The sequence below is a fragment of the Pithys albifrons genome, chromosome 2 (assembly GCF_047495875.1).
Source record: "Pithys albifrons albifrons isolate INPA30051 chromosome 2, PitAlb_v1, whole genome shotgun sequence".
Lineage (NCBI taxonomy): Eukaryota > Metazoa > Chordata > Aves > Passeriformes > Thamnophilidae > Pithys > Pithys albifrons.
In genome coordinates this window covers 49,641,957-49,667,229 of record NC_092459.1, presented here as the reverse complement: position 1 = coordinate 49,667,229, position 25,273 = coordinate 49,641,957, and the positions used below count along the sequence as shown (strand labels likewise).

The window sequence follows — 25,273 nt, the reverse complement described above, 5'->3', positions numbered from 1 at the left end:
TATTAATTGCTTTTTGCCAGGTATATCATCAGGTCCTCAGGTGTCATCCAGAAGTACAATTTGATGAAGCCATCCAGCTGTCCCACCAGTCACAAAGACAGTGTTAAGCCTCACCCTGTGTCTGCTGAAGGAGTCCTTCCACGTGACACAGCTCTGATAAGACTGTTTAGGCTTAGATATCCCCCACTAACAAACTGAATCCAAAGCAATAATTTCAAAGAAGCTTTCAGGTGATTTTCCCTCTCCATTTTCAGTTCAATTTTGCTCTCTGCACTTTCTTCCCCACTTTTACCTAGCTTTTAAACTTGAGTATCATTTGGCAGCAGTGAGGTTGACTAAGCTGACGCAAAACTCAGGAGCCAAGTGCATTTAGTTTCCCATCCTTAGTTTCCCACTGTTGCTCATTCCTACCTTATGCTTGAATTTCTCACCCCAGACAGCCAGTTGGCTTGCTCCACTGCATAGCCAGAGTGCCAGCCAGATTTGAGATTGCCTTGTGTCCTGCTGTGAAGAATCTGTGGGGCTTCCAGCAGCTTAATGTGTTCTTTTTCTTGCTCTAGGAGCTGTCCAGACAAAATCAATTCACTTTCACTTTAGTTCATGGCTCCATCTCTATTACATCCCCCTTCTCCTGGCCATACCCCTCCCTCATTGCTGTCTCAGGGGCTTCATGCCAGTGGGCTTCTTTGCCGTGATAGTGTCCTCCCCCATGGCAGGTCTCCAGCCTGGGAGAAAGGGTTTGGACATAGCTTCAGGAAATCTAAACAAAGGTCTGTGAATCATTTGTCTTTGGTATCTGTGCACAGCTAGTGCAAAAAAGACCTGGATTCTGACAAGACTATGACAAGTACATCTTTACCTTCCTTAGAAACAAGGTTAATATAGGAACATAAACTGCAGCTATGTGAGAAATTTCTGGATTTTGCCAGATTGATTCAAAACCTTTTGAAATCAATGGGTATTTTTCTCCTGTTAAAACAGCAGTGAATCCAGCAGTGTAATGGGGAGAATGCAGACATAGTTCTCCAAGTACAAAATTTGTTGTGAAGAACACAGTACAGTGTATTCCTCAGACTCTAGACAAAATCTTTCTATTTTATTGAAGACAGGATTTCCAGGCACACTGTACTGCAGGCTACACGTAGGTTTTGGAGGGTTGTATTATCTTGACCTGCAAACCTCATCTACTGAGATTCACTATTAATAGACAGAAAAAAGAAACATATTCAAAGCAGGAAAAAGAGCTATTCCTAAGAAATGAAGTGAGGGAAGATAATTTTTCATTGCTACTCTCTTCACGCCTGCAGTACCAAACTGCAGGCTCTCAGGAAGTGTATAATTCCCCTCTCTGGCTAAAAGAATGATATTGAGAATGATACTGTGCTTCATTTTTCTGACTTATCTCTCACTTTCTACAGAAATGTATATCTGCTAGGAAAAGATATTTTAAAATACCAAGATTTGTATGTCTCTCTAAATTCTTCTTCCCTCTATACTAAACAGGGTAACTGTAAACTGTTCAAAAGTAACTTGGTCAGAAACTGTTTAGTTCAGATTAGCTAATGAATGTCACACACCCTCAAGTAAACAACCTAAAAACCAACTCATGTTTCTGTATCATTAAATAATTTTACTATTGATTTTGTATCTAGACATATAGGTACAGATATGCCTAAGCTTGCTTATCATGAAGCTTATCGAGCGACCAGATGACTTTGTCATTAGTTCAATGATCTAACATGCATGAGTCCTGGATTTGCCTTTTAACCTGTGAATTTCTTCTGTGAATCAGAATGACTTTAGATGACCCTCAGTTTCTTACCCATTTAAAAGAGATAATAACACTTGGTTACTGAAAAAAGATGAATATACAGAATAAAAATAGGGAATAGGGATATCATCCTCCAAGCAGAAGGGAGAGACCTCCTCTGTGGAGAAAGTGCCTTACAACATTTGAGATTTCATCACTGATGTGAAAAGCATCTGCTAAAGCTTACTGAGTAGTTAAATGAAATAGTTAAATCAGCCCTACAGATCTTACTGTGTCTGCTCTGCTCTGACATCTGGGTGTCTATAAATTCTTTCACAACCACTAGTATTCAATATGGATCACACAATGATATTTACAAACATTAAAAATTTAGGAAAACACAAAAAAAAAAGTCTTCTCCAGACATTATTTCCCACCTGTGGTGAAAGTATCTTGCACTAAACTACCATTAACTTTCAGCATATAAAAGACACATTTTTGGTGCCTGTCAATTTGAAGATAAACATGCAAAGTAAAACCTAGACAAATGTAACATGATAACATGTATAACAAGATTTGCTCAGTCTATCAAACTAGCACTGATTCTAGGTGAGTAGATGTTTCTGTTATTTATCTAAGAGACAATCCTTAGGGACCCAATACTTGAATATATTCATCCAGTCAGGCTTAGCAGAGGAGCTAATGGCATCTGATGGCTTAGTTGCAGCAGTAGGGGTCTCACTCCTCACTTCAGTATGTGATGCTGCAGAATCCCATCAGAAAACCACTGCAGCAGTAAAGTTCAGCTGAACACACATATACACAGTGGAATCACTCTAACTTTCTGTTATATATGCACAAATTCTTTGACATTATAAAAGAACCCAAACCTATCTGCAGTGCTGCACGCAAGTCTGGATGAAGTTTACAAAACAAAATTTAGCTTATATACAGAATTTTTGTTGTAAGTGAATCAGAATTACATATTTTGGGAGTAAGTCCAGCACCACAAGATTTCTAAAATAAAGCAGATGAACATAAAGGCAGCTGAAAATTTGGGAATTTTAAAAATCCATAACAAACCATTAAACCTTTCAAAATTTACTCCCTACTTAGTTTTTATGTTCTACTTCTTATTATCTCTCTACGTCAAACCTGTCTTTCACATATTCTTATTTTTTGGGGGTAAAACACTTTTCCTATTTCCTCCTGAGACTCTTATGCTTTGAAGTAATCCACTTAGAAAGGTGGGTGCAAAAGAAACTTCTTGATGAGGAATTGTGGGGGTGACAGTGAGTGCATCCCTTAAGGAAAGCAGGTTACAGTTCTCCCTTAAAGAGAACAGAGCTACCTGGAGTATGTGTGGTGGCTTATAGCCAATGAGAGGCTGTGGTGTATGTAAGGTGAATTGGTTAACCAATTATGTAGTGGTATGTTGGATGTGAGAGGGCATAAAAGGTGTGGATGTTACTGCGTGAGGAATAGATCATCTACTAGGAACTACTACTTCTACTACTACTTTGAGCTGTGAGGAACCGTCTGTTAACTATCTTGAATAAACTCTCTAAGCTGTGAGCCTTCTGATCAAGCCTTCTTATGTCTGCTGTCCCTGAGCTCTTCTGACCATCATTCATGCTGCTCCTCTGCTTGGGACTAAAGGCTACCCCTATACGTGGTGACCCCTACAGGGAATGAAGAGGGCATCTGAAATTTTTGTCTTGAATAGCGATTAGACAGCAGCAGTAGAAGAAAAAAAAATAGAAAAATGGGTTAGAAGGCAGTAAATTCTGCCCTGGGGCTGGAGAGAGTGAGTCATTCCTCAGTACACAGATCATGCATTTAGAAGGGAAAGCCTGAAGAAAGGGCATAGAATAATCACTGTATCACAGCTATGAAACACTATGCTGACTGACCGACTGACTGACTCCTGCCAAGGCAATCCAAAGACAAGTAGTTATGACTGTTACAGATGTGCACATCCATGTTACCACTGACATTAGGGCAAAACAATATCCAAAGTGACAAAATGAGACATATATGAGTCTGCAAAAAAGCCCACAAAGGAAAAGAAACCCAATGATTTGATAATTTTGGTTTTTCGCTCAGTCATCATGATAGTGATCATGACCATTATTACTATGATTATGAAAATGCAAATTCTCTTTTACTCAGTCCATTGAACTGGAAATAGTTGCAGGCACAGACTATTGAAGCTGCAGCATTCCAGTCTCATTTGTATTTCAAAATAGCAGCCATTGACTGAATCTTTTGGTAGATAATATGAACTCCTAGCCTATGGCAACAGAACTATGCTTTTTAAGTCTTTAAAATGTTTTTTTTTGTTATAGTACTAACTGAAAATTTATAATTGTCATGTTTCACATGTTCAGTGATAAAGTAGGAAATGGAGTAACTACCTTTTTTCCTACCTCATCTAGCAAACCCTCCAATTTTGACAAAAATGCATAAAGAAATCAGATCTATTAACTCAAGTTTTAAATCTCAGAGAAAAGTGATGTCCTCAGAATCAAACTGATAAAGAGAGGAAAAAAAGTGTACGTATCAGGTGGAGTTCATCTAGTCCCCTATTTCTGTTGACAACCTCCATGCTCTCCAGATAGGCAGTTCTCACCACTATCTTATTCCCATCAGTGGGTCTGTGCAGTGCAATGAGCTCCTCTATTTTCCAGACTAATTCAGTTTGTAGCATATGCTGCACAGCCCATCAAAGCTAGGGCCAATAGGGGTTCCTTCACTGACTTACAGCTTTTTCCCTTGGGTAATTTCACACATGAATACCTGAGCAGGCTGAGCGAAGGGAGTTAAAACCAAATTTCTCTCATTATCTTTTCTACAGCAAACAGACGTTTCCACTCGGTTTGATAAATTGATCAAGAAGCTGAGCTTCTTTTCATAGTTTTCTGTTTTCACCTCCAATATAGTGAATGAAGTTCACCGTGACCAAGTGCAGAAGTTGTGCTGTGGGATGCACACACTCTCCAGCCAGTAGCAGCAGCAGAATGGGTGTGGGCTCTGAGAGCATTGAATTCACCCAGTACTTTCACTTGCATAGCAGGATACTACAGCCACATTATGTTATTAATAGGAACGGCAGTCAGCATCTAGTCATAGCTCAAAGTGCTCTCTGATGACTCCGTCGGATCAGACCCATGAGGATCTGACCTAATCTGTCTTACATCAGGCCTGTGACTCAAACTACTGCCGACTATTTTTGTCTCGCTCTATGAGGAAGATGTCCCTTTGAAATTCAGGGTTTGACCTTCTCTTTGTCAGGAGAATGATCTGCTGGCTTAGTCTCCACTACTGCTGTCTACCTTCCGGGTGAGAGATAAACACCTGACCATTGACTGACCACTTACACCAGGTGGAAGTTATGGGTAGAGCATTTCTCAGGAGCACAGGCATCTTTCCAAATATAGAACAGAATTAAGCTTTAGGCAAGTGATGATATATCTTTGTCATCAGCAGAAATTGGAGCAACTACCAACAGTGAAACATGGTATTTTGTAGCCCCAAATGGCCCCACACACCAGAAAGGCTGCTGTGAGTTTTTCAGACAGCATTCGAACAGAGAAAACTAATCTACCAGTTCCTACATGTGTCCTGCCAGATCTCTCAGATTTTTAATCTGGAGCTCTCCAAAGGAACCCAGACCACTGAGATATGGTTTAGCACGGCTTCTCAGCTCACCAAGTGTAGAAGTTGGAATGTCTGAGCAGAAGTGTTTGCTGTCTTTCTGGAAAAGGTACCAAGGGGTGCTGGACAGCTTCAGTAATGATGGCAACTTCCAGGCAGCAAGTCTGTCCACTACTAGCAGGATTGCATTATTTTTACACTTTAATGACCTCCAGCTATTTCTTAGGCAAATGTGAGGATAACTTAAGCGGTGATTTAAGGTCCTATCTTGCCCTCCAAACTCAGCTGGCATGCAAAGTAAAATGTGTAGCTAGTTCTTCTATGTCTTCAATCATCACTGGATGAAGGAGGCTTGAGTTACAGGCATGGCTACATCACTGTTGCTCATGTCAGCCAGAATCCAAAGCAAGAAGCATCTGGCTTGCTGGAATGGCAGTGAAAACCTGACCCTGCCCTCACTGCTATTTGGCAAAAACAGAGAAGTCAAATGAAGGTTTTCATGCCATTTCATGCACAGCAGAAAGGCCATACTCCTCATTTCCTGATCCCTGGTTGCACACACAACATGATCTAAGTCAGATGAAATACTACCCATTACTATGGCTTATACTAAATTGCAAATGTTGCAGAGAAATGTGAAGGAATCATATGACACATTTGCTGTATTTTCTCAAAGATCCTGTTCTACTGCTGGAATGTTTTACTGCAGGTAAAACATACTGATCAATGCTTTCAGTCATACAGCACCACCCTCCTATTCAGTTCTTGCGTGGTATTTGCTGGTGGGCACAGTTAACTGGTAAGACAGCGGTGAGTGGGAGAGTCCTATGTTTTCTTACCTCTTAGATGCCGAGGTTATCTAATGGGACTAAGATGAGAAGGGGTTACTGGAAAACTGTCACCACAAATTCTGTAACAATTTGGCAACCTTAACAGATTTCCTGGAGTTCACCGGTGGAATAAAACAAACTTATGGAGAAAACTGATAGCATTTTGCGAAAAAATCTAAGCATCTCTAATGTAACTGTAAGGCAAACACAGTTTTTGCACAAATCTGCATGATTTCATGCTTCTCAAATGGTATCATTAAAAAAAATAATAATAGGCTGCCTTTTCTAAATTCGTGCCTGTTAGGGCAAAATGTTTGTGTGAAAAGGCTTATCTTCCTTTCCTGAGTGCCACGAGAAATGGGAATACTGCTTTCTCTTCTGTTTCCCTTTGTTGCCTCTGACATCAGACGTGGAGAAAAAATTAGCCTGTGTTCGGTACCCCTGAGGTACCAGCAGTCTGTCTAATTAAAAAGTGCAAGGTAGAATGAGTCCTGCAATCTGTTTTAATGTTATCTGTGTAGGAAAGAGATTTTTATGTGAAGTTAGAACACTTCTATTACATTGCTCTAATTTCCTGTGAGCATCCTTACTGTGCGATAAGGGGGCTTTATTTCTGGCTAATTTATATCACTCACTTGGCAAGACAGCAGTAAAGCACTATTACTTTTAAATGTCCTTAAAACAAAAAGGAGAACAACAGAAAATCTTATAAAATCAATTTTGCCTTCCCATTTTTACCTTTCAAAATTTTTATTGGTTTGCTCTATCAGATGTCAGTTGCCATGTGTCTTTTTGCTTTTGTTTGTATTTAATACAGTTGCAGCTGCCTCCTGGACTTGATTCTATATTACTGTATATGAGGGTAATTATGTTCAGTATGTTCAGAACCAAGGTTACTCTGTAAAGTCTTTGGAGGATATAAGAGAAGAAGCTCTGTTTGGTCCTCCTGAGCTGACCAAAAAATTCTGTAGCTACCTCTAGCAAAGTGCTAGTGATGACTTGCCCTGTCCTATGGCATTAGCACTTCATCAATACCAGAAATACCTAGACAGACTCATATGGAAACAGCTTTGCCACAACTGTGCTCAAATTCTTCCCATCTGTTGCCACAGACATTACCTTGCACTCTGTGCTTCACAGCATTTCCCAATGTCAGCCAGTTCTTGTTGCCTGATTATTTTAATTCTTCTTTCTACTGATGGTGCCAAATCTATTACTACAGTCACTATACAAGACTGGTCTTCAGACCAACTCTTTGGGACCTCCATCAGTTAGCTCCTTCTAACAAGCTATTTCTCTCTCAGCACATTGTCTTGCCCTTTATCTTCATTAGCCAGTTTCTCACCCAGCTTCCAATCTTTACAGCACTAATCCTGTTTTTTAGCTTAACTGGTAATTTTCTCTGCTGTACCATCCAAAAGCCTTACAGATTAGATCTACCATTTGACTTTTGTCTACAAAAATCTGTTAAATTATCAGACAAACAACAAATTTAGAGTGTATTATTTATCTTTTGTGAACCAGGTTGTATTTCAACCAATTTTCCATTTACCTCTGTGTCTCTAATTATTCCTCCCTGATGTCTACTTCTGCTTTTAGTTTATTGCCTGCTTCATATAAAATTACTCCAACTGTCTATTTTCACAAGCTTTGAAGCATTTCCATTTCTATTAAACATTATGTATTATCTTCGGATTTAACTCTCATCCTTCCTGAATACGACAGAAGGTCCCAATTTTGTTTTGGTGCCAAGCTAAACGTTGTTTAATTTTGGCTTCCACTGTCTTTGCATATCAAAACTATTCATTCTCTTCATATACAAGAAGAACTTTTTGCTGTTTGTTTCACTTTCTTCTTCATTGCCAAGTTCAGTTTACCTTTTATAGCAATTAGACTTTATGCCATTTCCTTTTTCACCTGCTCAGTATTAGTTTTGTGATTATTTTTATTCCTTGTTTTCTCTCTATTTATTTCTAACAATCTTTTAAACAGATGTTTTGCCCAGTTGCATCTGGAACTCTGCCCTTCAAGTTGTCCTCTTGTACTTTAGGTATAAAATTCAGACTACTTTCATTCAAGACTATTCCTAATCTCTTTCAGATCCATTATGAGCCTCTTGCTTGCTAAACTTAACACATGTAGGTGGCTGGGAATAATTCTATAAGTGCACTCCAGCTAATGAACTTGCTTGTCAGCAGAGTGGAGAACAAGAATCTATCCTATATCATGGGTTTGAAATCTTCCAGTTTAGTGTGAAGGGGAGTTTAGACTAGGAGTTCTAGGAGTTAACAAAATACCCTACTGCTTGGGTTGAAAGCACATAGAAGTGATGTCTTCTGATAGATGTTTTGTCTGTCTCTTAATCTATTCCCCCCTTTTGGTAGGAAATAGAAGCTCACGTGGATGCTTTGACCCTGTTTGTCCATAGCATCCATTGATTTGGCTGGTAGGAGGCACAACTGGCATAAGCACTTCAATCCAGTCAGTTAACCACAACAGATTTTATATATGTTTCTTCCTAGCAGCTCATAAACCATGGACAGCAGACATAATTCTTAGCCAACTTCCTAAATATTTTACCTTCTTTTCTGGTCATTTTTGGAAATAAAGACATGCTCAATTCCATAAGAAGTCTCCAAATTTATAATGAAGCTATTGCATTTAACCCTTACCATTTTCTTTCAAAGATGATTCTGTATGCATCTCTGAGCAACTTCTAGCCTTTTTTTCTTTATGCTAAGGTGGAAAGAGTATACACTTTGAAGATACAAAATTTGAAAATCTTTGTAGAGTTTCAGTAATTGAACCTTGTTTAAGCTTTTGAATGCAGATGCTGCTTTTTTAATTCATTACTTTCTTTTGGCTGTCTTCTCTGGGTTGCAAATTATTGATCAGGTGTGTAAACACAATCATTGTACCCCTTTGTCTTCAAAAGTGTGCTTGTTTTCTTGGGTAATGCTGAGGTTCTCTTTTTTTTTTTTTTCCCACAAGTGTTTATGAAACTTAGCCTCTTGGTCTTCATTTTCATATTCACTGAGCACCATTTAGAAAAAGTATGCTACCAGTAAGATCAAGCTCTTTTAATAGGATGTCTTTGTTCCATTTTTCTGTCTGTGCTTTTTCTTGTAATAGAGAAAAACATAATTATTTGTTACAGTGTATTTTGTTTTCTGCAGTTAATTCAATCCATTTTCTTGTTCTTTAGTGTTACACATTTTTATTGCTTCACTCCCCCAAATTTCCTTTTTCAGCCAATACTCACCAGCACCTTTAAAACTGTTGTGTTTTTGTCAAAGATTTATGATTCAAGAGTTAATTACTTCCAATAACAGGAAGATTTCCTCATTTCCCCTAATATGTCTGCACTCTTATACTGCATAGGAATTATAAGCACTTCATCTTGAACTTCCACGAGTCTTTACTTCTTTTTCCAATACACTATTTATTTCATTCCAAGTACAAGAATTAAAATCCATAATGTACTCTGTGGTATATTTAAGAGATCTCTGAACAACTTCTTTATATTGGAACACAAAACTAATTCAAACAAGGTAATGTGAAATGACTGTTACTTGTTTCCAAGTGCTCAAAGCCCACTGCTATGACATTTAGCATTTTGAACCTCTTTAAGTTCATAACATCAAATCATTAAGTCCAGATGAAAATGATTGACAGGTGGAGGCATTATGCTAAACATTAGGATACTATTGCATATTCCAGTACAATGCTGTTGCCTCCCTCTGGCTGCTCTAGTGCTCCTGAGACTGAAGCGATATTGAGCCTGGGGGCTGAAGTGGGGACAGTGGAGACTAGTGGGACCACCTCTTCTGACTGCAGACACAGTGAGTTCAAATTACATACGAAATGAAACAGCATCCTGAATTATTACCACACTCCCTGTCCTTACCCCAATTTTGTAATAATTTCTCACTAGTTCCATACATTTAACATTTCAGCTATGCAGGAAGATGTGATACTGAGACATAAAAAGATTCAAAATTTACACACAATAAAAAGGCATGCATGTGTTTCCTTTGAAGTATTCTAAAATCAAGATATTTTCACTTAGCATTTTTGTTTTGATAATTAGGCATTTCTAACAAAAATGCATTTTGCTAGAAAATTTTGAATCAGTTCTTTTGAGTGCAGTCTTTTAACATGAGACCAAAGGAAAAAAATTCCAAGCTAAAAGCACTGAAAACAACCTAAACCCCTTGGCATATATGATGAGCTACTGTCTCAAAAATATATTTGAAATTGAAGCTTTTATCATAACTTCTGCAATATGACTTCCACATCATTTACACTCTTTTTGGTGGCTTCAAAACAGTGAGTATTCCTGTTTCGCTACTCAGGCTTTGCAACTAATGAATCTGTTGCAAGATAGCACCATGAAAGGAAGTGAATCCTTCTAATAATGCAGTATTTTCAAAAAGCTGTCATATCTGTTCTGTGCTGTTAAAAGTCTGTCAGACTGTGCAACACCTTGGTGGGAGACATTTCATTTTCCAGCTTCTACTCTCTTCTGTCATTTTACTTCATAGCTTTTTTACTGTATGGCATCCTGTACTATCACACAAAGTGTGAGTGGATGGGGCCCCTCATGTTGCAGGAATTCAGGTGCGACTAAAGACTCACCTAACTCCTTTCCACCTCAAGGCAACTCTTCACATATAGACACCTAATTACTTTCTAATTGACTATCATTTGGAGAAGGGCATTCAAATAAGTAACTAATGAAATAAATAAATTTAAGGAAGTGTAAAAAAAGCTTTTAAAATACTGCTTAGATGAAAGGCATGCAGACAGTACAGCTTCATGTGAACAGAGTTGTTCAGAGGGAGTTCCACTGTAAGAAATTTAGTACTTTGGAAAAGGAAATATGAACATAGTTTTTTGCATATTACCAATGGCATAAGGAATTAACTAGCAATATGACTTATCCTCATTATTATAAAAACATAAAAGTATTGACAAGGATAAAAACACTGTGAGATTAAATTCCATTCAGTCAGAAAGTTTATGGATCAAGCAGCTTGCACACCCAAATTAATCAGGAAAATATCCTAAAGTACATGACTAAGGAAGTAATAGTGTAAAAATAGTTGCTTAGCCTGCACTGTGTGCTCTGCTAAAAATAATGATGCACCACTGACAGCATCACTGTCAAAGTTTAAAATAGGTAGGCGTCAGTATCCTAGCAAGTGCAAGCAAAGTCTTACTGACTTCAGCTTATACTTGCAGGGAAGTTCAAAAGAAAAAAAAAAAGAACATAGTTTGAAGCATTTTTATAGTTTTGTCAGATGTTTGGGAAAAGTCTCTCAGATGTTTACGGATATCTGCCAAATAAAAATCAAAGTAATTAACAAACAATCCTCCCCCAAACCAAACCAATTTTATTTAACTTCTGCTCCCAAACCACAGACATTGTATCCATCCTGATCTTGCAAAACCCAGGACTGTCTGAAGCATACAGAGTCACGAAAAGGCAAGGGTTTCATCTGCATAGCCATGAAACTGTTCATTTTTAAAAAGATTATTCCTCAAATGTCAGGCTTTCCTAATTTAGGGAAACTGAAGCCCACTGAAGACAGCAGAAAAGCTCATACTGGCTTCAGTGGTTTGGATCAGGATGGGAAAACACATGCATTTAATGGAGGCTCTAATTCTTCTCCTTTGTTTCCAGCAAGGGCCAAATTTTCAGTCAAGATTATGTAAATCCCCAATTCACAGGCATTGCTCAGGATCTGTGCTGGCAAAAAAGAACCCGGAACCTATTTTCCCCAACCTGTACCCTCTTTTCTCCATTAGATTAAAACTCAGGCTCCTTCATGGCTTGTTTCTTGATGTAATGGGAAGGCTGTTATCTGCTCCCTTCCATTCAAGGGATGCTGTTAGAATTAGCATTGAAAAGTAATTTTTAGAAGCATCAGTGAGTACCAGCAAAAGAGGTTTCAACTAGCATCATTTCAGATTTCTGGTCCTGAAAGGCTTTGAATATCATGTTTATCTATGCATCCAAGTACTTTGTCACAGATACTCTCAAAGATTCTAGGTCAAGATAAATTACTTCTCTGATTTATTATGAAATACATGCATTTTCTTCCTCTGGGAATTGCTCCTACATCCAGAAACTCTGAATTTTTATAGCTGCAACTTAGATAAAATAATGAATGAATTTGCCAAGGCGTAATATAATTGATTGTGCTTGGCTTGCTAGGTAATGATATAATCCAGTGTGACTCGACCTGCTGGTCCAGAACACAATCAGTATACATGCTCTAGCTAGTGGAAAATAAACTGCTTAGATTATTCAGTGAAAACCCAATTTGCTTAGAATGACTAAAGACACCATATAGCTTGCAAAGGAGAAGTGTGAACTCTAGAAGTTCACATAACAATAAAGCTGAGGCTGAGACTAAAATGCAAAAAAGAATACTCCTAAGCAAAAATACCCCCTGTTTTCATACAAAAGTCCCAACCCTGTACACCCTGAGAACTGGCTCTGAATTTCCCAGTGCAGGTGTCCGTGTATTCATGACAAAGAATGACTATCACAGTCCTCACAGGGCACGGACAATCCTGTTACTGTTCTTAAGAAGAAGGTGAAATGAGAAAAGATAGCTAGGAAAGTTTTCAACATGAAAATTGTATAAAATATCAATATGGTGAGAATTTAAAAGAAAGGTATTGAAGACATGGAGTTGTATACTTACATTCAATGGCAGTGGTCGATATTCAGCCACCAGCTAGGCCAGACACATTTCCCTATCCACTAGAATATTTTGATTCAATTATTGACTACAGAAGAACTAAAAAGACAGCTTTCACTTGTGGAATACAAATAATTTTAAGAATGATGCATTACAATCTAGTCATCTACCTCAAACTGAAAGTCATATATTATTAAATTTTAATACACTAATACCTTGAACAATTAATATCTTGAATTACAAGTATATCACTAGAGCTGTGTCCAGCTAACATGCTCTATTTCTACCTTCCATGGGCCTGGGAACTGTTCAATGCACTATGAAGACTAGAGATGCAGCTGTTTATATACTCACTGTCCTGCATGTAATGATGTTGCAGGTCTCTGACTTATATAAAAATGAAATGCTAATGAATAAAAACACTTCAAAGGCAATCTTCTCCCGAGCTTGGTTACAGAGGCTCTAAAGCCCAGGTAAACTAATTTTCCGTATTTTCCATGGATTTTCATAGATTTACTGCTATAGGTGCAATAAACCTGTTTGGTGATAAAAGTAGCAGCACAAGGAAAAATCATAACTGTTTCCTGAAAGCCTCATAAAGTTGCATTCTGCAAGGAACACTAAACCACTCAGTTGATCCCAGTTCAGCATAAAACCATTTGCTTCCCAGTGAAATGGGGCTGTGCTCATTGGCCAGTGCAGCAATAAGCAGAAGGAGCTGCATATCTGAAAGAGATGCACATCTGGGCTAGGAATTAAAACAGCTTTTTAGAAGCTACAGATAAACAAGCGTACACAGTCCTAGGAGGGGAATTAATTTAGATCATTTAATGCTAACATATTAGACTTCATTATTGAGGGCAGTTCACTCATTTCACAGTTCCGCTCCCTGATAGGATACCAGAAAGAAAAGGAGGAGGTCATCTGACTAAGGACAAAAACATGGTAACTAAAGAAGAAACCAAATAACTAAGTGGACTTTTAGATCTAGATAATCCATGAATACAGCCTCTCTCTTCAACTTGCTTCTGCAAAATAAGTTGGGATAGTATGTAAGGAGACACTGTCAGTTCATGATGCTACATTTCAGGCAAAGGCCTTTCCACAAAAGTCCTGATAAAGGTGTTCTCCTTATCAACACTTCAGCCGGGAAGAACAATGGAGAGACACATGCGAGTTGTATGGATTGCAGGATGAGTACAAACCACAAAAATGTACTCTATAAGGTAACTGGCTTTCTAAACAGAGACAAAAGCATTACACCAGGCGCTGCAGGCACCAGGATCTTGAGCTGCAGGGACTGTCTCAGGGAGGATGAAATCCAACCAGATGAGGTGCAGAGAAGGGCTTGCTCTGATTAGTGGACTAGAGGCTGAGAGACAATATGATTGCTCTCTATTGATGTACCAATGGACTAAAATGCTATGGAGATGGGCATTCTTCATGCTAATGGACACTCTTAGCAGAAAGATGAATGGACCAAAACCAGTCACAAGTAAATTTATGCTAGAAATAAGAGGGTTTGTAACTGTTGGAAAAGTGATGTTCTGACACAGTGTCCCAATTACAGCAGTGGAGGCAAGAAACCTTAATAGGTTAAAGTAAGAGTCTGGTAAAAGTTTATGAAGATGACAGCATGAACATACATAAATCACAGGAGAATGAGATTTTCAGTTTTCTAATCAGACAGGTAAGGGGCAAAGAGGATAACCAGTTACTTTAGATAAGGAATTCAACCAGTTTATCAGGACACATGTTGAGATGCTGCTTTCAACCAGAAAACCTTTCTGTTCTGAGCCTTCTCCTGAGCAGTTTTTCAGTACAGGTCTTAAAGGGAGACCAAGGTGTCACTATGATTGAGTGCTGACATGCACTTACTTTAGAAAGACAGGGGTCAATAAGGTGAAAATTCTGCCTTCTTGCCTCTGTTAATGTACCCAACAACTAGACACAGCAAAGAACTGAAACCTAACATGCACCTTTTGCCCTTCAAGTGCCTGAACTTTAAGGTTTCTGTTTGCAAAACTGCTCTTTTAGTTAGGTTTGAGCAACGCTGGGCACAGAGTTGTCCTACCTCTGCTGTGTATTGAGCCTCTTCCTCTAACAGAGTTTGATTTTGTTAGTACACCACTCCATGGTTTTCAGAAACAAATTTGTCCATCTTTTACTGTGCAATATTGTAATTTTTCTTAGAAACAGTGAACTAACACCACTAAATATATTTGGCTATGGGTATCAAATAATGCTCTTAATGGGAGATAACAATTTTCAGCTAATTCCTGATGTCAAACACTTTGGGTTTGAAGCGTGAGGCAGAAAGAATGGGAAACAAAATCATGATGAGATACAGCTGCAAAGCAGCAGACAACATCTACATCGTGTTTTCGATCAAGATTTTGTTTCTATTCTTGCTTTTCTTCTGCCTACAAAATTCTTAAAGCCATAAAAACAAAATAAAATAGTGAAAAACAATATTGTGTTTGAACTTTCACAGTCTCTGATTCATTGAGACACCACTATTATCACAAAAGCTGATTTGAGTTGGTTAGATACTCAGAATTTTAAGGCTTTCATTTACCTAACACTTCAATTTTAGCTATAAAGTAACCTCCCTCCTATGAATAAATGATGGCTCTAAGCAATCCCTTCCAGAATCCTGATATTACTTTCATACGATGGATACTGTGGGGGGATACTTGTGAATAATGAAATGCCATTCCTTGTCACTGGAGTTCAAATGTGGTCTTGTAAAACACGGCATTTTGAATATTAGGGGATCTGGGAGGTGAAAGTTTAAATTTCATATAATTCTGCTGCACATTTTGGAGCTTACAATAACAGGCAAGCCATTGGTTTGGCTGACAAAAAAGGTGTAATTTATGAACAATTTAGTTACAAATTCAGAATCAGTATGAATAACCTTGTTCCCAGGCCAAAAAAAAAATGTTGGAAATTTTGGAAGTCTTTCTTTTCAAGCTGCCACCTTAAGTCTGTTCACAGCAGTTGATATGTAAGATAAGAAGAAATGAATGACACAGTGGCTGATGAACAGGTACTCAAAATTTTAACAGAAAGACCAAACGAGCTCTCTTAAAGACTGGAATCATAAAATAAAAATTGGTTTTGGTGTGAGAAGCCTGAAGCAGAAAAATCATCTGCACTTTTACTGCTTAGATCTAGCAAAGCTTGGAGGCTTCTTTTGTTTCCTTGTTCTGCACTGATGTTTCTTCACACATACTGCTATTTCCCAAACACATGTCTCATTTCCACATACCTTGTAGTGGAAGAGGAATAATCCACAGAAAAGGCTGTACAGGTCAGCTGTGAGGAGGGAGAGGTTGACGGCAGTAGCACTAGTTTTCTTTATGACCACTGGCATAAAGCTGTAAAGGCCAAACATACAGGCACTGAAGCCAACGTACAGCAAACCTGCAGAAGGGAAATGAGAAGCAAAGTGATCTTTCACAGACTGAAGAAAGGACTTGTGTTGGGAGGAAGGAAGTTGTGTGTTCTAGAAAAGAAAGAATAATGCTTTTTCAAAGAAACATTCAAATGAATAAGATACATATAGATGGAGAGGGAAAACCATACCAGCAGAGAGCATGAGATCCTTTGTGGTCTCTGTAACAGCAGTGTTCTTTTAAATTGGTTTCTTATGCCACTAGTGACTACCTCACGTTCAACATAAATTAGGGACAAAATGATGCATTCAGACATATCAAATCTAGTCTTAGGGAGCTGAATATCCCCAACACTGAGATCAGTGAGTTGAATGGAGCACCCAGTATTTTCTGGGAACGGACCCAAAAGTGAATGCAAAATAATTTTCAGAGGTGTTAAGCAAATGGATGAATGTATGAGGGCAGCACTAAAGTGTCAGAGGTCCTAGTGCTATTTTGCCACCAAAACTAAAAAATCACTTTGTAGTTTTGCACCTCTGTTCCTCTACCCCTTTTTGTCTGCCTTTGTTAAAACTCTCCAGAGCTAAGACTCTTTCCTGCTACATGTTTACAGAGAGCCTCACACAAATTAGATTTTTAGACACTAATATAATAAAAACACATTACAGTAAAAATCTAAATTAATTTAAAAACTGAAATAACTTACTGGGAAAGAATTCATTGTTTCAGTTATTACTTGATAAATCCCAAGACAAATTAATCAATATTAAGTTAAAAAACCAGCAAACACTTTATTCATCTGCTCTCATGCAAATTATATTTCTTAGGCTGCTGTATGCTGCAGAATTCCCAGCTGATATGTGCATGAGCCTAAATTTAGACTCATGCCAGCTCTTCAGAACATGTTGCTATTCACTAAAAGTTGTAGAAAATCTGATTGTTAAACTCTTGAAAGGGATTAGAAAGGTGAAAAAATAAAGCCCATATAATTTCTATCTGAATGCAGATGCACTTAGTTAAAAACTCTTTACATAAGCTATCTAAAGGACAAAATCAGCTGTGACAGTTTGAGCCCCTTAGAAGCATCTGAACTGAAGTGCACATTCAACTGAAACAAATACAGCAGTTGCAAATCATCAGTGTCCATGTATGTTATGACATGATAATGAATTTGAGTTTATATTCAGGATATAGACAATCACAGTAAGAACTGATTTTGCTAATAGGTACCCAGTTTCTAAGGTGTGTATTGTACACTGGTAATAACAGAATTAAGTCTTAGGCAGCACTTGAAAGGTGCTTTATGCAAACTCTGAAATTCTTCTGTAGAAGGCAAATGATTGCCTCAAATGGAGCATAGCTTTGGTCAATGGGAAATTGTTTGCATACAGGAGCATTAAGTCAGCTTTTCTTCCAGGCGCAAAAGCCATCCTGGATCCGAAGTCAGCACTGTCAAAGGACGGTCTGCAAATCACCAGCTGGTCTACCAAGCCTCCAGTAGTCTCGATTTAACACACATATTCAGGTGCTTTGCTGGCTTATGCACACAACTAACAGTGTAATTTTATGGTTCTGCTTTGGTGTTCACGTTATTTGACAGCCAACCACATGTACTTAACAGGCTGCTTTTCCAAAGGGCATTTCAGTTCCAGTGGAAAATTGTTTAAACTGTAGCTGCCCTATCAGAGGTGAATATAAAGTGGCCTTTAATTTACAGCTTAAAAATACATGTAATATCCACCAACTGGCTGACATTTAGTGGTGACAATAAGCAAACTGGAAATAACATGATATAATTTTCAGATATTGCCTCTTAGAGGGCCAGTTTTCAGACTAAAAATATGTTTCAAGTCAAAGGTTTGAAGCCTCAGTCTCCTCAGGACCCATGTAAAGCAAATGGGAGACTCAGGAATTTCACTAGTGCTGCAGTTTCAGCACTGGGGTCTGTGTCTAACCATGCACCGAGTCACCAGCACCAATAGCCTGTAGGAGGCCCTGGAAGAAAGCAACCTGGCAAGTTAGGAGGTGCATTTGTAATGATCTTCTTATCAGCTGGTCTGTGTTAAACCCCGAGAAGCTTGTCATTTGTAACTGTCTTGTTTCAGGTCCTGAACTGAAGGCACCTGTGGGTGGGATTCATTATAGCTAGGTCTGGACACATACTGAGGGCTGGTGGTCACTGAATAGACTGGGAAATTGTAGAGTGCAGACTGTTCAGCCTCTTTAGACACACCAGTATGATTTGTATCATACCTGTTCATTGTTGCAGATGGCAAAAAGAGTCAGAAGTTCACATTCAAGGTATCGGGATTCCATCTTCTCTGTCTGTATTCACCCTGATGGGTAAGGTCAACAGTTTTGCCTGGCTGGGTGTGAATTTCTTGTAGCTGTATGAACTAGGCACTTAAAATGATAGAATCGTGGGCTGATTCAGAATGGAAGGATGCTCAGAGCTCCCTAGTTCAAACCCTGACGAAACCAGGCTCAGTTGTGAGTTCAGACCCTGTTTCTCAGGATTTTTGTTGAGCCTGGTCTGGAAGACTCTGAGAATGAAGATTCCAGAACTTCTCTGGGCAACCTGCTCTGCTGCCTGCCCTGTCCTCAATGTGAAGATGATTTTCCTTTTATTCAGTCTGAATCTCTCATTTCAGCTTCTGTCTGTTATTTCTCATCCTCCTGCCATGCACTGCTCTGAAGACCTTGGCTCTGTTCTTTTGATAACCTCCTTGTAGGTAACTTCTCTTCCACAGGCTGAACAAGCCCCAGTCCCTCGGTATTTCTCCACTTCTTTTGAGACTAGGTACCTTCACACAAATTGAAGGAATCTGCCCCCAGGGAGTATTTGAAAATAGTACCACCAAGACCAACATGTCTTGAGAACTTCTGGTTTAGTTCTTGAGCACGCTGGTTGAATGCTGCACAGTGCAATGATGCATGGATGTTGCCATTGCATTTTTACTCCAAAAGCAATTGTTTAATTTGCATGAAATGGAATTAGTTCTTATTTTTCATACTGTCTTGGAATAATGACCATTCAGAAATATTCAAACCCCTATAACAAAGGGCACTTCCTTTGAGATTCAAACTGGTTTTTCTCTCAAATAAAACTGATGTGAGTTTATTTGTTATTTCACCTGCCACTACAAAACATGTTATGGTCTCATATGAAACCACTCAGTAAGAACAGTGTAATAATTCTCCTTTCACTCAGGTTGTAAGCAAGAATTAATACTTAAACCTTTAAGGATTCAAATACAGCTACACTGATGAAAGTGAAGATGATGATATGAATCAGGGGAATTTCCAGACTTAAAACCAGGAGGACCACAGCCTGCTTTAGACTTGACAGACATAACAGATTGACTTTACATCTGTATATTCAAAAATCATTTGCAACAGTTGAAAGACAGCTCATTCGTTCTTAAAAGCTTGATTATGGCAGATGGCAACAGGCCACCTCGAGTTATTTATTAGGTTGCCTGCTGTGACTTTATCACAGTATTCAGAAGGCTGATGATTTATCTCTGCTGGACCACAGGTTTGAGTCTGTTGCAATGGATAACTACTCAGGACAAGGCTGTGAACTCCCTGACACAGATTTGTCAATCACTACTTGACAACCTCGTATCACTGCCAGTGCAAGGCAAAGTACACTGAGTGCAGTAGAAGCCACAGAATAACACAGAACTGCACAGCACTGTCACCATTTAATCCATGTTCAACTACACCACATTTCCAATTATTGCTCTAACAAAACAAGTACATATCTGTGATGCTTTTCCGAAGATGGTATCAGTCTTATGAATCACAAGGACTCTTCAGAGTTAGTGACTAACTTTCAATGACATTTTAATGACATCACAGATGAAGTAAGGCCTTATTTTAACAGCACATTTCACTGATACTGATTTAGAACAGAACTCTCCTGGAAGTATATATGACATTTACATGGATAGTAGATTAATTCACTATGACCACTGCTAGTTTCATCAGTACCAGATTAATTATTCCCCTGAGCTCCTTATCATGTAATATAAACAAACACTGATGCAATTATGCTAATTATTTCAGATTAAAGAAGGCCAATATATTTATAGCATGCAGTTGAGTGTGTTTCTCCATGGATACTTGATTTGTCACTTAGTGTTATTGACTATTGATACTTAGTGTAATTGATTTGTCACTTAGTGTTACAGCTGAACCATCAAATTTCCACAACTTCTAGGTACAGTGTTTTGTGAAAGGTGTGCTGTTTTAATAGGGTTTATGATGATGAGAGGAACCTGTGAGCTAAGTTTAAAGAAAACAACAGTATTCCATAACTTGTATGCCCTCCCCTCAGGGACTCCCCATAAAATCAGTTGCTTTTCCACACTTCTGAGCTGTCATTTTAATGTTCAGTCTGAAACTAGGTAACAAGCTACTGTAAACAGATTGCCAAAGCTTGAATCCCCTGCTATCAATCAGCTCAATAGAACTAGTATTCTCTTATTTCTTCTACTGCAATAAGTAGTGAAAGACTCTCCTAAACATTGATTTGCTTTTAAAGCAAATAATTCATTGGACTAATTAGAAGGGAGTCTTAGATCATAAACTCAGCTTCCAGCCTAGCAGAACACCATAATAGCTTCATTGGGCATGATGTTCCCTAAACTCGTCTACAGGACACATCTGCTATATTCCACCAAGACTATTTAGAAAGCAATTAACCACTGGGACTGGAGCACAAGCCCTATGGGGAGAGGCTGAGGGAGCTGGGGTTGTTTAGCCTGGAGAAGAGGAGGCTCAGAGGTGACCTCATCACTGTCTAGAACTACCTAAAGGGAAGTTATAGCCAGGTGGGGGCTGGTCTCTTCTCCCAGGCACTCAGCAATAGGACAAGGGGGCACGGGTTTAAGCTCTGCCAGGGGAAATTTAAGTTGGATATCAGAAAAAAATTCTTTACAGAGAGAGTAATCAGGCATTGGAATGGGCTGCCCAGAGAGGTGGTGGATTCACCATCCCTAGAGATTTTTAAACGCAGATTGGATGTGGTGCTGAGTGCCGTGATCTAGTAAATGGACTAGAGTGGGACCAAGGGTTGGACTCGATGATCTCAGAGGTCTTTTCCAACCCAATCAATTCTATGATTCTATGATTCTATTTCCATACAGAAATGCTCCCCTTGGAAACAGGCTGTAATATGCACAGCAAGTACTTTTTTAGGGTTTTTTAGGCTCCATTTTCTTTCTTTGGCATTAATTGAAAAGGTTTGGCTCTTACTGACTACCTCATTTATTTGTCCCAGTGTGGCATTGAATCTTAGAAGTGGAACCCCATTGTTGTTTTACTTCATGGCTGTCTGAATAATTATCTCATAGTGTTCATATGCTTAACCTAATGGTACAAGGAAGGCATAATGCAACAATGGGAGGACAGATTATTTAAGAACGGTTCTGAAGCATGTGGTTCAACCTTTGGCAGTAGCTGGCAGAGAAGTCACAAACATTGGTTCCTCTGAAACTTCATGCCCACCTCCCCAACCACTGGTTGTCTCCACGCCTCCTTCAGCAACTATCTTCAATGTGGTGAAGTGTTTTCTTACCTATTTGCCAATCCCAAGGAACTTTCAAAAGCTCTTTGTGTTCCATGATTGCACTAGAAGAGAAGAGAAGGTAAAATTTGATGGAAGAGAACAGAAGTTAAATTATTTCCACTCATTCCATTCAAATGTTGGGCAAAACAACATAAATAACCTTATAACAAAAAATCTCTGTAGGAACAAAATGCAATCAGACTTTGCTAATTCACTCTGGCATTATTCCAGTGCCTGTGTATTTGAAAGATCTTCAGGGCAGTAATCAGATGTGATAGCATACAATTTCCACTGGTTTATTTGCAGTTCTCTATATACCTGCTCCACGTGCCCATCCCCATAAATTGTACTCTTCTGACTTAATATTTAGAAAGCTTCTTGAACTTTAATGGTTAATTATGTACCTATCTGAGTTATTCACACTTCAGACCAGCTCTGGAGTGTAAAATAAATCAGTATCACAGGCTGGCTTTGCAAAGGATACTCTGATTTTTACACACTGAGAGAAACCAAAGAGTCACAACAATGAAAGTCAGGAAACAAAGCAAAGGATGGACAAACCTGCAAAAGCCCACTTTAAATATCTTTTAAATCTTGCATTGTACATTAAAATCAAAATCCCAGATGCACAAAATTCTGATGTGGTAACAAGTCAGCTCTTTCCAATCCAGGCAAAGAGACCCTTGGAAATAAGATATCTCACAAGCTAGGTCTTTACTCCAGCAACCATTTTCTCTGGTATGTGATTTCCAGTGTCTGGACACTATTTTAAGCAAGTATAAAACACAGAATTACACAGATTGAAAAACAAAATACCTAGTACAAAAGGTGGCATGTGGAAGACCAAGTCTAATAATAAAACTGCAGGAACTCAGCATCTTCCAGATTAATCTAGTCTAGAGAGTTGCATTGTGGAAATTCTAATTTGCTTGCTGCTGATGTGTGGCAAATCTAATACTGTGTACAGAATAATAAGTCAATTTTGTCTGCAAAACAAATAAATTATAAGTGTCTTTAAATGCATAATGCATGTCTCTCTTTTATCAGTAATTCCTGAAGAATATAACGAAAACAAACTGCAATGACTCTTGGTCTGGCAAGCAAATTCTGATATATTTTAAATGCAGGAACATTGCTTTCATATTATTGCTTATCCAATACAAAAGAAGTATAAAACATTATGTTATGTCTTGTGATTCACTGTGATCTGTGAAACAAAGAAGGGTCAGAGCAACTTCACCAAAAGTGGCCATTTAGTGATGCCAGAGACACTGACAAATTGGAATCACAATGATCTTTGAAAGGTTGTGGTGATTAAAGGAGGTCCCTGATGACTGAAAAGAGACAAATGCAAAATTCAGTTTAAAACTGAACAAAAACTAAAATCTGGCCAACCTTTGGGAAGACCATGGAGCAAATTTTCCCAGAAGCCATTCGCAGAAAATGAAGAAGACACCATTGGAAACAGCCAGCACAAACTTCTCAAGAGTAAATCATACCTGATCAAACTGACTGCCTTCTATGATGACATGACTGGAACAGTAAATAAAGGAGAGGGAATGGATGACAGGGTGCAGTGTAACCGGCTGTGACTGTAGCAAAGCTTCCAGCATGATGTCCCTAAAGATATTTAGTGACTGAAAAAGTATGGACTCAATGGGTGAACTACCTACAACGTAGTCTGAAGAAAAGGGCCAAATGAAACCTCATGAAGTTCAAGAAAAGAAGTGTGAACTCCTGTACCTGGGGTGGAATGACACTGTGCAACAGAGCTGACCGAGTGGAAAGCTGCTTTTCAGAAATAAACCTTAGAGCAATGTGTTCCTGTAGCAGCATAGGCCAACAGCACCCTCAGCTGTGTTAGTAAAAGTCTGGCCAGCAAGGTGAAGGATGTGATTTTCAAGACAGCAATTACAGTACTGTATCCAGTGGGCTGTCCAGAAAAAGACAGACATTAACAAATTGAAGGAAGTACAGTGGAACTCCATCACAATGGTCAGGCAGTTTGAGCACGTGATGTAAGATGAGATGGTGAAACAGTAGGGTTTGCCTAGTATGAAGAAGAGAAGGCAAAGCCGGGGGGAGGGAGGATGGGACAATAAATTTTCCACATTTACTTAATGGGTAGCTACAGAAAAGAGTCATACTTTTCTTGGAGGTGCACACCAAAAGGGTGAATGACAATGGACACAACCTGCAATGTGGAAAACTCTGATTAAGTATCAGGAAAAAAATAATCAAACAATGGAACATGTTGCCCAGCATGACTGGCATTTCCATTCTTGATAATACTAAGAAACCAACTGTATAAATTCCTAAGCAACCTAGTGTAACTTTGAAGTTAGCTTTGAGTAGGAGCTCGAACCAGATGACTTTCAGGAGTCCATTATAAAGTAGGTTATGCTATGATTATGTGATTCTATCAGATAGCGTTATCTCCATTTGCTGGGTAGTTATGATATTCCCAGCTCTTGTCAGCTAATCTCTCCTTTTGATACATAATTTCCTCCCTGCTTTAATCACATAGAACATACTAAACGTCTCTTTCCCTCATGCCTGGGTAGTTAGCCAACTCTTTAATTTGCTCTTTGCCCTGACACCTTAGCCCTTCATTTGCTGCAAAAAAGCCATTATCTGTGTTTATTTTATGTTTCTCATTGTTTCCTTCTAGTTGCGTTTTCTGTGTACAAAGATGCCATGTTTCAGCACCAACTTCTCCCAAGCAAAACACCTCACAGACCCTGAACTGGGACTAACTGCTTGGGTCAGAAGGAATTAGTGGCAGTACGATTAAATTCAGGAATACAAGACATGTACATGACAGTTTACACACATAGAACAAGGCAAGAGCACTGCTTTGATGCCCTCAGAATCAGTTAGTATCTATTTATCACAAATACATAAAAAACCACTTCATCCAAAGGTACTAGACACATTTATGTGCTCTTAAATGCTATATTTTAAAAAGAGAACAGCTTGTATGGCAGCTAGTTAATATAAATAATTTTAAGACACTTGTACAGATCTCACATAAATATATTAAGCTTTCTAGCTAATGAAACAGAAGTAATTAGGTAGAAATTGATGGGTCATTTTTTTCTGATCTGTCTCTGTTCTTAGGAGCTCAGTAGCTCAGAGGTGTACGGAAGGAATTTGTTTTGGACTAACAATCAAAAGTAATTCTGTCTGACAAGAACCAGTGACAGATCTGCATAAAATGTGGCAGTGTTGCATGGTAACTTTTATGTCAGTCACAGGACTACAACACTGGAAGGCACCTTCCAACTATTAGATTTGTAGGTGAGATGCTCATTAGGTGCATATGGATATAGACAGGATTTGATAGA

At 38.6% G+C, this 25,273-nt stretch overlaps 1 protein-coding gene across 1 annotated transcript in view; it reads right to left on the bottom strand.

Moving 5' to 3' along the window:
* Positions 1 to 25,273, bottom strand: part of SLC35F1 (solute carrier family 35 member F1) — a 242,607-nt gene that overhangs the window by 5,638 nt on the left and 211,696 nt on the right. Inside the window, exons 6-7 of the mRNA XM_071548962.1 lie at positions 21,936 to 21,988; positions 16,225 to 16,379 (exon numbers count right to left, since the gene is read on the bottom strand). Coding sequence (XP_071405063.1) covers positions 16,225 to 16,379; positions 21,936 to 21,988 — 208 coding nt within the window. The remainder of the gene's footprint in view (positions 1 to 16,224; positions 16,380 to 21,935; positions 21,989 to 25,273) is intronic.